The sequence below is a fragment of the Zootoca vivipara genome, chromosome 14 (assembly GCF_963506605.1).
Source record: "Zootoca vivipara chromosome 14, rZooViv1.1, whole genome shotgun sequence".
NCBI lineage: Eukaryota > Metazoa > Chordata > Lepidosauria > Squamata > Lacertidae > Zootoca > Zootoca vivipara.
In genome coordinates, this window is record NC_083289.1 from 28,209,693 (window position 1) to 28,224,003 (window position 14,311).

The 14,311-nt window shown below is 53.7% G+C and overlaps 1 protein-coding gene across 7 annotated transcripts in view; it reads left to right on the top strand.

The window, feature by feature from the left end:
- The first annotated feature begins 230 nt into the window (after positions 1-230).
- PPIP5K1 (diphosphoinositol pentakisphosphate kinase 1) overlaps positions 231-14,311 on the top strand; it is a 28,699-nt gene continuing 14,618 nt past the window's right edge. For 3 of the 7 annotated variants that reach the window (XM_035130849.2, XM_035130850.2, XM_035130851.2), the window contains exons 1-21: positions 298-1,833; positions 1,957-2,134; positions 2,805-3,000; positions 3,086-3,176; positions 3,580-3,665; positions 4,632-4,786; positions 5,151-5,252; positions 5,348-5,509; positions 5,894-6,015; positions 6,182-6,283; positions 6,807-6,893; positions 7,392-7,467; positions 7,737-7,849; positions 8,215-8,300; positions 9,180-9,308; positions 9,427-9,548; positions 9,808-9,990; positions 11,057-11,198; positions 11,835-12,058; positions 12,148-12,275; positions 13,935-14,049. In XM_035130849.2, coding sequence (XP_034986740.2) covers positions 1,985-2,134; positions 2,805-3,000; positions 3,086-3,176; positions 3,580-3,665; positions 4,632-4,786; positions 5,151-5,252; positions 5,348-5,509; positions 5,894-6,015; positions 6,182-6,283; positions 6,807-6,893; positions 7,392-7,467; positions 7,737-7,849; positions 8,215-8,300; positions 9,180-9,308; positions 9,427-9,548; positions 9,808-9,990; positions 11,057-11,198; positions 11,835-12,058; positions 12,148-12,275; positions 13,935-14,049 — 2,571 coding nt within the window. In that variant the 5' untranslated portion in view covers positions 298-1,833; positions 1,957-1,984. Of the gene's footprint in view, positions 275-296; positions 1,834-1,956; positions 2,135-2,719; positions 3,001-3,085; positions 3,177-3,579; positions 3,666-4,631; positions 4,787-5,150; positions 5,253-5,347; positions 5,510-5,893; positions 6,016-6,181; positions 6,284-6,806; positions 6,894-7,391; positions 7,468-7,736; positions 7,850-8,214; positions 8,301-9,179; positions 9,309-9,426; positions 9,549-9,807; positions 9,991-11,056; positions 11,199-11,834; positions 12,059-12,147; positions 12,276-13,934; positions 14,050-14,311 lie in introns of those variants that run through there. The other 4 variants (XM_035130845.2, XM_035130847.2, XM_035130846.2 and 1 more) reach the window with 4 other exon arrangements.

Genomic DNA, 14,311 nt, shown 5'->3' on the forward strand with positions numbered 1-14,311 from the left:
GGGTACGCTCCTTAGCCGCCTCCCCTTCGGCCTGCAGGCGCCGCCGCTCGCCCTCTTGCTCCACCGGAGCCACTTCTCCTTTCGTCCACCAGGGGCCGCCCTGGCGCAGCGGAGAAGCCGAGGGGACAGGAGAGCCTGACCTTGCCGCGTCCCGCCCCTGCCGCGCGCCCATTGGCTTCCTGTCGGCAGTAAACACGCGCCGATTGGCTGGGCGCGGTTCGCCGGAGCTGCCGGGTTAGTCTGTCCCGAGGCACACAGGCAGGCAGGTAGGCGGGTGAGCGAGCGAGCGACTGCGGGGCCGAGGCGCCGGCGGGGAAATAACGGGCGCGCGCCACTGGGCGCGCCCCCTACTCCCGGAGAGGAAGCGGGACGGGGCACTCCTACGTAGCACCGCCCCCTCGGGGCCCCGGCTGCAATGGCTGGGGGGAGGGGCGGGGAGAATTTCCGCGGGAGCCGCTTCTCCCCCCCCCGCTCCGCGCACAGGAGCCTCCGTGGGCGTGGGGAGCTCTCTGCGTACGAGGGGAGGAGGGGGCGCTGGCGCGGGTGGGGTGTGTGGGGCCCGTTTCCTCCCGCTCCTGAGGAGCTTCCTAGCTGCTTGCAGGGATCGGGCTGGGGCCCCCAGTTGTGAACTCTTTCCCCGTATGGCGATGGCGGGCATGGAAAAGTTTCCCTCTCCCTCTCGATCCCACAGGCAGTTCCAAACGAAGCCGAGATCTTGAAGATCCCGGCTAGGGAAAAGGCAGGACTATGGAACTGCCTGCCACTAGATGGACTATGGAACTGCCTGCCACTAGCCATGGTCACCGACTTGGATGGCTTCAAGAGTGGAGGTTTTAGTCATCAGAGCTACTAGCCACTATGGCTAGTTTCCACCTCTGCTGTTGGAGAGCCAATGGGTGTGAACTTCTGAAGGATAGTCACTGGGAGTCACAGGTGGGGAGCGTGGTGTGGGGGCTTCTGCTGCACTCCAGGCATCCTTTGGGGCTTCCCGTGGAAGTGTTTACTGGGCCAGTGTGGGAACCTGGATTCTGGTACAGATGAGCCCCTTTAGCCTAACTCAGTAGCTGGGCTCTTCTTGGAGAATGAGAAGTGCTGGGTCAATGAGTTCTTCATCCTTCCACGCCACAGTTGAGGCTGTGTCAAGACTGACCTTTGGCCTCTTGGGGGAGCAGTATTGGCTGGCAGGTAGCATCAGCACCAATCACTTTCCCAGCAAGTGCCAATGCAGTCCAAAGTGCGTTTTCTCAGAAGCAAGTTCCAGCCAGCATCTTTTCCTTGGACCTCTGCTTCTCATGCCCAACACTGACCGACTCTACTCTCAAGGACCTGTGCCCTTGCAAAGAGAATATTTTAAGCCAAAGGTGGGGCTCCTTTAGCTTAAAATGGCCTTTTCCTTATTAAAATTTTTCTGAAGTCTGTGAGAAAAGGGTTAGGAATTATTAGGGAAGAGCCAGCAAAGCTGTGATGGTCCCGAGACCCATTTTCTTTTTCTGTTGGATTGGCAAGGGCGGTGCTTCTTTCCACCCTGCTGTGGCTGCCAGCTTTGCAAGTTGGCATACCCATGCCTCCCTCTCTGGCCCTGGCATCCATCAGCCTCCTTGGCAGGATGGACAGAGCTGGCACCCTTGTCCAGCCACGTGCCTCTTTTGCGACACTTTGTGACTGCCACCCTCAGTACTTCCTTCTTTCCTTAGGCTGCCCAGATTGGCGAAGAGCTGGCGGCGCTTGAGGAAGCTGCCTGTGCCCTGCAAGGCTCCCTGGTGGAAGCAGCTGCCAGGCCAAGCACCGCCTCTGCCTCCTTGATTTAGCCAGCAGCCTGAAACATGCAGCAGTGTAAGACCACCTCGCTGCTTCCTGCAGCGCTGGAGGGTTGGGTGATGCTCCCTCCCAACTGGCTTCTGCTGCCACAGGGGGGACTCCTCTCCCTGTCCCTTTTTGACTCTGGCTTGCTTGCAGAGCGGGATGGTTGGCCACCCAGTCTGGAATGTCGTCCTGGACGACCACCGTTGAGGGCGACGGCACGACTCCCAAGTTCTTTGTGGGCTCCCGAGATGACGAGGTGGACCTCCCGGGATCAGACATGAAGATGGATGAGATTGACTTCTTTGAGGATGACGAGGAGGAGGAAGAATCGGTAAGGAAGGACCCTCCTTGTGTGGTTGGCATAGGTGCCAATGGCCTCCCTCAGCATATGGCTTATGCTTGGGCCTCTGGGATGTGTGTGTGTGTACAGATGGGAGCCTGTTGCTGTAATCTGAGAGGGTGTGTGTGCGGAGGACCTTTTGGCTTCCCCAACTAGGCCAATTGCCCTCCTTCACCTGGGGAGGCTGCAGCTCTCTTGAACAGATGCTATTTGTTGCAAACGGGGGCACCTCTCTGCACTTGAGCAGAGGCTGCCCTATTTGGGGGCTTCTGGGGAAAGAAGAGGTGCTTCTTCCACCTTGGTAGTAATCTGCTTTCTTCCTCCCAAGGAGTCCCATTTAAGGCAGTGAAACAACTCGGTGCCTATTGTGGAGAAGGCACATAGGGGGCTGGTTGTGTGTCCTCTCCACTGAACTGCTTGTGGATGGGATGCCTCCTTTAAGGCAGGTTCTCACTTGGGCTACCCTGTGCCTCTTCCATTGGGCAAAGGGGAACCAACCCCCCAGTCTCCCCTTGGAGCTGCTTTTGGACCAGGGTCTGTGCGTTTGTGCGGCCCCTTCTTGGCTTTGTTATCCAGACTTGCTGAAGGCACTCCTTGATGATGCAGCGGGTGGGCAGTTCCCTTCCGTGGCTCTGTGACGATCTCCTGGCATTCCCCTCAGCCTCCAGAGCGGCAGATTGTGGTGGGCATTTGTGCCATGACCAAAAAGTCCAAGTCGAAGCCCATGACACAGATCTTGGAGCGGCTGTGCAAGTTTGAATACATCACGGTGGTGATCATGGGGGAGGACGTCATCCTGAACGAGCCTGTAGAGAACTGGCCGCCCTGTGACTGCCTCATCTCCTTCCACTCCAAAGGTAGGATGCCTCTCAGGCTGTCACCCCAGCTCCTTCTCTGCCTGGCCAGCCTCCTCTGAGGACTGCTCCTTTTTCTCTCTTGCAGGCTTCCCGCTGGACAAGGCTGTTGCTTACGCCAAGCTCCGCAGCCCTTTTTTGATCAATGACCTCAATATGCAGTATTACATCCAGGACAGGTAGGAATGCGGAGATGCTATGGAGGGGACATTGGCGGCTTAGGATAGGCTGCCTCCTCTTAGGCAAACTGTTGGATGGATTTAGATGAGTAGGAGAGGTTATTTTATAGTTTATTTCACTTGTGTGAGAATGCAGGTGTCTATTTCAGCTTCAAAGGTCCAGGGTCCAGCATGTGTGCAGCCTAAGATAGCCTAGCCTGAGGTCTGGGTGGTCTCTTTCCTGGGCTTCCCTTGCCGCTCCGCAGCAGCAGAGAAGGAGGCCTGTCAGGTCACATCACAGGGGAGAAAGGCTGGCTGGCTGGCTAAGCGGGATGATCTGTGAGATGTTCTGCTAAGAAGCAGGGTCTGGCCCTGTAGCATCCTTCAGGTGGTAGCCTTGCCCTCTGGTCCGTGTCCTCTGCAGGAGGGAGGTGTACCGGATCTTGCAGCAGGAGGGAATCGACCTGCCTCGCTACGCAGTGCTCAACCGGGACCCTGACAAGCCGGACGGTGAGTAGCCTGTGAGTGGAGGGTGAAGGTCAGGATGACGACTGCAGGGTCTGAGACATGCAGATGGCAAAGGCTCCCTTCTCTGGTCTGAGCATGCAACCTCTGTCAGTGGAGCTGGTTCTGGAGCAGACAGGTGTGGTCTTGAGCCCCTTCATGGTCCAAGCACCGGGAGGCTGTTCTGAGCACCCATCTCTGGCTGAATGCTGCAATAGAGGTTTGATGGATTGCTGCATCCTGCTGCTGTTGGGGTTGTCCTGAGCTGCCATCCTACTTGCTCAGACTCCTCTGGAGATGGTTTGGCTTGTGTCCCTGGAAGCAAGAGGGGTGAGCAGATGCCAAACAGCAGAGCCTTCTTCAGAAGGGCTGGGGAGCTTGCTGTGGCCCTCCGGAAATTGTTGTTGGCTGAGGTGCTTGATGGGAATTGGGGTCCAAAGAGATACCTTGAGGCCTGCCCAGGCTCCCCATCCTTGTCCTTAAGGATGAGCAATCCTGAGGCAGCCCTTGTCTCCTCCTTGCAGCCACCCACCCTCCCTGTAGGGACTTCCAATTTTTGTTTCATTCCCCTTTTTCCTCCGAGGACCCCAAAGGGATGTCCATGCCCCCTCTGCCCCATTCAGGCCGAGTGAGAGTTGAGGTCGGTCCAGGCCTTGTCCCACAGCCTAAGTGCTGCACCACCATATATAAAAGCCTGATGGTTTTATAATTTTGTGGTGCCTACATGATTTTATTGCTGTGATTTTTTTTAAAAAACGAGCCAGTGATTTACGAATACCCCTATAAATAAAGCCTCAACTCCACCTACTTGCCTGCCTTGCAGGGCAGAGGCTGGCTTCACCGTCCGTACCTCTGTAAGGGGCAAGCAGTGGGGTTGCCTGGCTCTGTGGGGAGGGGCAGGGGCTGGAAGGCTTGGGTAGCCTCTCCCACCCCCCACCCCCACAAAAAAACGTGGCTGTGCTTTTGCTGCAGAGTGTAACCTCGTGGAGGGAGAGGACCACGTGGAGGTCAACGGGGCCATTTTCCCCAAGCCCTTTGTGGAGAAGCCGGTCAGTGCTGAGGACCACAATGTCTACATCTACTATCCCACCTCAGCTGGTGGGGGCAGCCAGCGCCTTTTCCGCAAGGTGAGCAGGGTGGGAGGATAAAGCTGGGAGCCCAGACGGATTTGGCCTCTTGGTGCTGCAAGAGAGGAAGAGAGAGAGTTCGTCAGATTAGCTGGTGGGATTTCTGGATGCTTACTGTGGTTCTAGGGTGATAGAGGCTCCAGTGGGACTCTGTCCAGAGGTGAAAGCCCACAAGGCCTGCCCCCCACTCTGTTTTCTGGTGCTGCTTGGCCAGAATGGGGGCGGAACAGGGCAGGGCACTTGTTTTGAAGGGCTGACAGTTGCCCCTTGACTGGGGAAGGGGAGTTCTGCAGCCCCCCCTGCCAGTACCTCCACCCCAGACATGCACCCCACTCCCACCGTTTGAGTTCCCCGCTTCTTTCAGATTGGGAGCCGCAGCAGCGTCTACTCCCCTGAGAGCAACGTACGGAAAACTGGCTCGTACATTTACGAGGAGTTCATGCCCACAGACGGCACAGATGTCAAGGTAGGGCCTTGAGGGGAGAGGGGCAGAGACGCCACCTGATCTCGGAGGCTGTGGGTGAGGGACAGGAGTGTAACTTCTCGACTTTGGTGGCTCAGGTGTACACGGTCGGCCCAGACTATGCCCACGCAGAGGCCCGAAAGTCCCCGGCTCTCGATGGGAAGGTGGAAAGGGATAGCGAAGGGAAAGAAATCCGCTACCCTGTGATGCTGACCGCTATAGAGAAGCTGGTGGCCCGGAAAGTCTGTGTGGCTTTCAAGGTTGGTGCTGCTTCTCCTGCCGAGGAGCCCCTTATGCCCCTCCGTCTCCGAGGCCGGGGCGTCCTGGGGCGGAGTTTTGGAGGAAGGCCCAGCTGAGTAGTAGGGGCCCTGTTCTTCCTCCTCCTTGACTCCAGCACCTTCTGGTTGAGGTTCCTCAGAGCCACCATCAAGGGCTCCTTAACCCCCCCTGGGAGGCCTGCCAAGGGGTCTTGGTGCTGCTCCTGGCCTCAGTGGCTGCAAGCAGGGGGCGGGGGCTGCTCCTTGCACCACTGCCTCCTCCTCCTCCTCCTCCTCCTCGGCTTGGTTCTGCCTGTGGCACCTGCTGAGCACGTTGGCTGCTTTAACTCTTCCCGTGCGCCCCCCCCCCCGTTTCGCCCCCTGCAGCAGACAGTGTGCGGCTTCGACCTCCTGCGGGCCAACGGCCACTCCTTTGTCTGCGACGTCAACGGCTTCAGTTTTGTGAAGAATTCCATGAAATATTACGATGACTGCGCCAAGATCTTGGGGTGGGTTGCACTTTGTCGTTCCTGCTTTTCCTCGGGTGGTGTGTTCCTCCTGCATGGGAAGATGGTATGCCCTGGGTGGGGGACCTGCCTGAGGCAGCTACCAGGATGGGAAGGTCCGAAGCAGGTCTCTGACCAGGTCTGGCTCCTCTCTCTCTCTCCCTGCCAGGAACATTATCATGCGTGAACTGGCCCCCCAGTTCCAGATCCCCTGGTCCATCCCCACGGAGGCAGAGGACATCCCCATCGTGCCCACCACCTCAGGGACTATGTGAGTGTCGTTGGGCTGGGCATTTCTGCTGGGGCTTCCTGGGTACTTTTTAGAGTTTACTCTTGGCAAGCGTTCTCACTTGCCACTCCTTAGAGCAGTGGTTCTCAACCTGTGGGTCCCCAGATGTTGTCGGACTACAACTCCCATCATCCCTAGTGGGAAGGTCCAACAGTCAGGGATTATTGTGGGAATTGTATCCCAACAACACCTGGGGACCCACAGGTTGAGAACCACTGCCTTAGAGGATGGTGGACTGGCTCTGAGAGCTCTGGCCTTGATTGGAGAGGAGGGAGAAGAGGACGGAGGCCATCCTTGGGTGGGACCACGTGGAGTGGGGTCGCCTCTGGTGGGCAATTGCAGAGCAAGGCTTTTCAAAGCTCGCCATCTTCTTGCACAGCCTTCAACATATTCTGTCCCTCTGCAAGCTTCAAAGCTTTCCTTGCTTGGGGGGGGGGAGTTTGCCTCTGCTAAGTGGGGCTATTTTGAGAGTGGGGCAGCCTGAGCTTGGTATCTTTTGCCACAGGATGGAGCTGCGTTGTGTGATTGCGGTTATACGACATGGTGACCGGACCCCCAAGCAGAAGATGAAGATGGAAGTGAAGCACCCCAGGTAAGAAGAGCCCTCCTCCGGGGCTACACTCTGGGTGTGGGTGGTAGTTTGTGTACCCTCTTCTCTGGGAGGGTCTTTAGTAGGGCTGGATGGTATCTAGTTTTCAACATCTGTGATTTATCACCAGCTAAACCCTGCGAAATACCGATATATCACAGTGTCTGAAGGATGGAGCTACATAGAGAAATTGGTTGGCTTCACGGTTTCCCCCACATTTTGATTTTCACGTAGGATGCAAACACACACACCGTCATTTGTAATATATTGCTAGGTCAAAGACTATGAAACCAATATCACAGTACTATATGGGCTTCAAACTGGTTCTGGATGATACATCAATATATTGCCCAACCCTAGTCTTTAGCTGGTTTCCCTTAAACACTTCATCTCCCCTGAGCAGCAGCATAAGCAGCCACCTCATTCTGGACCTTGTCCAGCTCTGCATTTCCCAGCCCTTTCCTTCTCAGACCCTGGATCCCCTCTTAACTTTGCTGCCAGGTTCTTTGCGTTGTTTGAGAAGTATGAGGGCTACAAGGCTGGGAAGCTGAAGCTGAAGAAGCCAGAGCAGCTTCAGGTGAGGAGGACTGGCGGCTGGTGGGCCAAGGACCCCGGGGCACCTCTGCCTTTGCCTTCCTGGCTTGGCTCTTTGCTGTGCAGGGGCGTGCAGGCTCTGGAGGGGGGACCTCAACACACTGACCTGGCTGTTTGGGGCTGGCATGTGGGTCTGTGGGGGGTAGGGAGGTGGTGAGGCCAAGGGCCAGGTGTGGGGAGCACATGGCCCTCTGGGCCCAGAGGATGTGCTCGGCTGCCCTGCCAACCCAGCCAACCCTTTGCCCTGCGTAGGAAGTGCTGGACATCGCCCGCCTGCTGGTGCTGGAGGAGGAGGAAGCTCATGAGGACTCTGAGGCCGAGGAGCAGAAATCCAAGCTGGAGCAGCTCAAAACTGTGCTGGAGATGTGAGAAGAGGGGTGGGGGTGGGTGGGAGCAGGTGGCTTGATGGGCCCCCTGTTCCTGATTTTGAACAAGAGCTCCGGGAGGATAAGGTCCAGTGGCATCCTGCCTAGCCCCCTGCCCTCCCCACTCTCTACTGGGGTGGTTTCCTCTACTTGGCACCCAGCAGTTCATGCTGCCTGGTGGCTGTGCCCTTAGAAGTCCCAGCCCCTTGTGAACCCGTCTGGCTCCTCCTCCTCTCAGGATCTCCCTCTTGGCATGCAGCAGTGGGTGGCCTGAGTGGCGAAGGAGGCAGGAAAGGGCCTGGCTTAGCTGGAGTTATCAAGGGAAGCCCTTCCAAGCCCCTGCTTCTTCTCTCTCCTACCGGCAGGTACGGGCACTTCTCTGGCATCAACCGCAAAGTGCAGCTGACCTACCTGCCCCACGGGCGCTCCAAAGCGTCCAGCGAAGAGGAAGGCAGGTATCTGGCTCCTGCGGGGGCTGTGGGTGCCTCAGGCCTGGTGCTGGCATGAGTGGGGGGTGGGGGGAGTTTGCACCCTGTTGGCTTCATATGAGGGATGCGCTGCCCCTGATGCCACCTTGCTTGAGCTGGGCCTTCCGTCTCCTGCCCCTGCCCCGCTTCTTTGTGGCAGCGTAGCTGAGCAGGAGGGGCTTTCGTTTCCTTGACTTGCTGGAGTGTTGTGGCACTTAAGAGCATAAGTTGCATAGGGTGACAAGTCCATCACACGTATTTGCACGTGTTAATTTACCTTTTGCCGCAATGTCCCATTGTTGGGTTCCAACAATGTAATATAAAAATGGACGAAAGCAGATATAATTATAGGGAGAGCCCCAACAGGTCCAAGTGTTCCAAATGGAACACACAACTGATTCCGCAAGACCTTCACTGTCAGAGGCAAAGAGGTGTAGGTGGCAAAAGCTGTGTACGAAGGCACCAGGCGCTCCTCCTTCTCCAAAACTTGGAGGGAGGTGGAACTGCCAATCTTAGCACCTGAGAGGACCTGTAGGCATGGAGACCGTCTTTCAGACATTTGGGACCTGCAGAAGCCCCTTGAATGGAAATGAACTGACAGCCAGCGCAGCTGTTTTAACGTAGGGATTATATGAGGTCTGAACAAACCCCAGCCAGTACTTTGACTGCTGCATTTTGGACCAGTTTAATCATCTTCAGGGGCACATAGAGTGTATTGCAGTAGTCCAGTCAGGAGGTTACCAGAGCATGGATAATCATGACCAAGTCACCTGTCCCGACTGTGGTGGTGGGTAGGCCATAGCGGCTGCTGACCTCCCTCCTGGGGTTATGGGGTCTGACTCTTGATTCTCTGCTGCCTCCAGATGCCCGCAAGGAAGCCTCCCCGTCTCTGCTGCTGGTGCTGAAGTGGGGAGGCGAGCTGACTCCCGCCGGGAGAGTGCAAGCTGAGGAGCTGGGGAGAGCCTTCCGCTGCATGTACCCGGGGGGCCAAGGTGAGGCCTGGCATGGGGAGCGTGGTAGTGTGATGGGAGGGGGAGCCGGGTTTGGCCCGGAGGCCTCCATGCCTCAGCAGCTGACCTTTGACCTTGAGGCTCTCCTCCCACCTCACAGGGGACTACGCTGGCTTCCCAGGATGTGGCCTCCTTCGCCTGCACAGCACTTACCGCCACGACCTCAAGATTTACGCCTCCGATGAGGGCAGAGTCCAGATGACTGCAGCTGCCTTTGCAAAGGTCCTTGCAATCTCCGTCTTCCCAGTGACTGGGGGTGGGGTGGGGGTACCTCTTGACCTGGCTGTATCCTCTTGCAGTGCTGCTGTGGGTGCAGTGGCAGTTGAGCCAAGGCCACCTGGGGATGACTGATGCTCTTGCCTGCAGCCAGGCCAGGATGGCTTTCGTTCCAAAGGACCAAGCGATGATCTGTGCCGTTCCCTTACCACCACCACCATCACCAGCTGCTAATGCCTGTGCCCCACCCCATTTCACTCTGCAGGGCCTCCTTGCACTGGAGGGGGAGCTGACACCCATCTTGGTCCAGATGGTGAAGAGTGCCAACATGAACGGCCTGCTGGACAGCGACAGCGACTCCCTCAGCAGCTGCCAGCACCGGGTGAAAGCTCGACTCAGAGAGATCATGCAGAAGGACGCCAACTTTGGGGAGGAGGACTTTGAGAAGGTGAGGAGGACAGGCGGCTAGGCTGGCTGGCTGGCTGGCTGGCTGGCGGGAGCCACTGGTAAAGGGGAGGGCAGCTCCTTGGGCCAGGCCAGCTCAAGGCTTTGGCTCTTGCATCAAAAGAAAGAACTTCAGCTTTCATGGGACCTGGTGCTGACAGTGAGGCTGGGAGTGAGGAGGTACATCCTACCTGCCGCTCACTGCTGTGCCAATTGGAGAGGGGGCCAAGGCTGGGGGGGGGGACTTGTGATTTGGCCAGTGTCCCTTGGCATGATGGCTAGGCAGGTGAGAAGAATGGTCTTCCAGCAGGCGAACTTCCTGCTCACCCTTATTAAAACAAACTTCTGGTCCTGGTGATGCAGGGGGAGCCTGCCTTCCCCTCCAGAAAGATTTGGGGAAATGGGCATCAAGGCTCCAGGATCTGGGAGGAGCAAATTTTGATCATATGGTACCCTGAGGGAGGACAAAATCCCCTCCCCTCCCCCATTTCATATTTTCACAATAATTATTTTTTTGGCACAGTTGCTTTTTAAATGGATCTTCTCAGTAGGTATCTGTATACAGATTATGATTATCATGCACGGGGGGTGGGGGTGGGGGCAGGGAAGGAACCACCTGCACCACCCTAAATCTGGTGTTGATCCATGGCAGGGTTGGGGGGGGGAAATAACATTGGATTTTTGGTGGGTTATTTCTAAGGGTGGGGGGACAGCATGTGGTAAAGCAGGGAATTGCACCTCCACTGATCTTAAAAAACAAACAAACTCTCTCTGAATACAGTATTGGCTTAGCAGTCTTGAAGCAGGTTTCTAAGAAAAAAGGGACAAAATAAAAGATAAAGCATGCAGCTGGCCCTCAAGACTGTAGCATTTCTGGAAGCCATATGTTACCATTAGAAGCCCAAAGGCATCCAGAGAGGGAGCCAGCACCAGTTGGCGCTTGTGGGGGTGGCTGAGCCAGAGTTTGTGGAGGGGAGGGAATGACTTGCAGAGCCCTCCCCACATTGGGAGGGGGAACTGCTGGCTGGGCTCATGCTTCAGTTCCCCTTTTGCTCTGATCCTGCCTTCAGCTGGCGCCCACGGGCAGCATCTCGCTCATCAAGTCCATGGGCATCATCCAGAACCCTGTGGAGATCTGTGACCGGGTCTTTGCCCTGATTGAGAGCCTCACGTCCCAGATACAAAAGCGCCTGGAGGATCCCAAGTCTGTAGGTAGGGAGTGTGCATTACGCCGTAATAACATTGTGTCGTTTAAAGCAACTGGAAGCATAATAACTGACTCCTTTTGGAAGAAATCGTTGTCCCATAGAAATATCATTCAAAGTTTTACTTGCAGAACTTGCTTCATAAGAGAATTAAAACAACAAATATACTTCCAAAACATCCATACATTTTCTTGTGTTGTCCAGCACAGACTCAGCATCTTAGAAATACAGCCGTATCTCGGAAGTCAAATACCTTGTGAGTCAAACGTTTTGGCTCCCGAACGCCGCAAACCCGGAATTGAGTGTTCCAGTTTGCGAATGTTCTTTGGAACCCAAACATCTAACGCAGGTTCCGTGGCTTCCGATTGGCTGCAGGAAGCTCCTGCAGCCAATCAGAAGCCGCACCTTGGTTTCTGAACATTTTGGAAGTCGAACAGACTTCTGGAACGGATTCCATGACTTCTGAGGCACGACTGTAAAAGATAACTTCAAAAATCAAAACAGTGTGTAGGGCAGGGGGATAGCTTGGCAGTTTGTGTTTGTGTGTGTGAGCACCTTAGTCCTTCATCGGTCCTTGTGTGAGTGTCCTAACCTTCCCCCCACTCCGTGGGCGGGATGACTGATGCTGCTGCTGATTCCTCAGACCTGCAGCTGTACCATAGTGAGACGCTCGAGCTGATGCTTCAGCGCTGGAGGAAACTGGAGCAGGATTTCCGCCTGAAGAACCGGCGCTATGACATCAGCAAGATCCCCGACATCTATGACTGCGTCAAGTACGACGTGCAGCACAACGCAGCTCTCAAGCTGGAGGGCACCTCCGAGCTGTTCCGGCTCTCCAAGTCCCTGGCGGATGTTGTCATCCCCCAGGTGAGTCCTGGCCCTGTGAAGGAGGGTGTGGTGGTGGCGGCATGGGGATTTGGGGTTGCCCTGGGCTGAGTCCCTTCCTGCTTCCCCAGGAATATGGCATTAAGAAACAAGAGAAGCTTGAGATAGCTGTGGGCTTCTGCTTGCCTCTCATCCGGAAGATCCAGCTGGACCTGCAGAGGACCCACGAGGATGAGTCTGTCAACAAGCTGCACCCCCTGTAAGGATCACCCCTCGTATTTTTATACAACTTAAATCTCCCTACTAGTTATAAATAGAAGAGCCACTGAAAGTTGTGACCTTCCGTTATCAATTGTTCCTTTGTTTTAATTTTATCATCTCCTTGATGCACTTCTAATAACTCTTAACAGGTTAACCATTTCTCTTTTTTTTAAAAAGAAATTTTTATTGCTTTTATAATAATTTGCATACAAAAAAGAACAACACAACATTACACAAAACAAATACAAAACAATAACAAAAACATAGAATCATTTGCATTTTCCTTAACTTCTCAAACCATTGTTCTTGGGACTTCCCCAAGTCCCCCGTATCTGATTTCCCTTTCCAATCATCAATAGCAGTTTCACACTCATCGCCTTAAATATTTTCCACCTTAATAATATTTCAGTTCTTTCTATCAAAAAACTTCACCTTACAATCATCTTTATATCTCTCCTATCATCTATTTATATCCCTAAGCCTAAAATAAATGTCTTCCACAGAAGTCCATACTTATATACCACAATATTTCCCTAAATATACTTTATTTTTTTTCCAATCTTCCTCCACCAACTCTTCTTTCTGGTCTCGGAGTCTCCCCGTCATCTCAGCAAGTTCCATAAAGTCCATCATCTTCATCTGATGGTTAACCATTTCTCTTTGCCTGTCAACTCTTTTCTGTAGAAAGCTTCTTGTGGTGAAATCCATTTGGGTGGGTGTGTGTGTTTGTGCATAACACATTTACTTTAACTGTATCGTACCACAAATATTCATGCCATCCAAACCTTGTCGTGTCCTTCTAATTCAAAAAGTTTCTCAATGCCATCCATTCCTTCATCCATACTAAGCAACAAGCTACAAAATACAATTTCAATTCAGGCAAGCCCTATCCTCTTTTTCCCTTTGCATCTTGCAGAACTTCAGATTTAACTCATGTTTTCCCCTGCCGTACAAATGTAGATAAATATTTCTGCCATTGTTTAAATGGTATATCAGTGGTGAAAATAGATATTGTTTGAAACAACAACAACAAAAAAACCTTCATTCTAAACTAGACATTCAGCTTTATCACAGAAATCCTGCCTAACATTGACAATGTTAGTTCTTCCCATCTTGATATATCTTGTTTAATTTCAGCCCATGTCTTAACATAATTATTTTGAAACAACATACAATTTGCATTTGTCATGGTAATACCCAAATACTTTACTTTTTTATTAATTTGAAACCCCATTTTCTCCATCAAAATCTTTGGGTCTTCGGTTGTCATATTCTTTATTTGCATTTGCATTTTCTGGTGATTAGCCTTAAAGCATGCTAGTGTACCAAACTCATTAAATTTATCCATAAAAGTATCTGCTCCCTGTAGTGGATTTTCCAAAACTTATCATCAAATCATTGGCAAATGCCTGTAACTTACAACTTTCTTTTTAAATCTTTGCTCCACAAATTATTTCATCTTGTCTAGTGTCTCTAAACAAAACTTCCAAGACCAAATTGCAGAGTAATGGGAACAGTGATTGCCCTCTTTCCAAGAGACATCTGGCTTTTTCTCCTTGTGAATCTGCGTTGGCCTCCAAGCCCTCTGGGTGACAGAACTCCCAGTATTGTTGGTGCACTTTTGGTCCCCTCACTGCTTTGACTGCTCTGCTTCCAGGTACTCAAGGGGAGTCCTGTCTCCGGGGCGCCATGTCCGAACACGCTTGTACTTCACCAGCGAGAGCCACGTCCACTCCCTGCTCAGCATCTTCCGCTATGGGGGCCTCCTGGATGTACGTGAGCCAGCCATGGGCAGTGGTGTTGTGTGTGTGCGTGTGTGTTTTGGCCATGGAAAGGGGCTAACCCAGGGCTCTCCAGTGCCCTCTGCTGAAGGGGGAACCCTTTGTCTCCTGATAACTCTGGCAGCGCCCTCTGCTGGTGGCTGCAGAGTCAGCCTTCAGTTTCGTTCAAGAGTCTGGAGCAGGCATAGTCAACCTTGGCTCTCCTGATGTTTTGGAACTACAACTCCCATAATCCCTAGCTAACAGGGGCAGT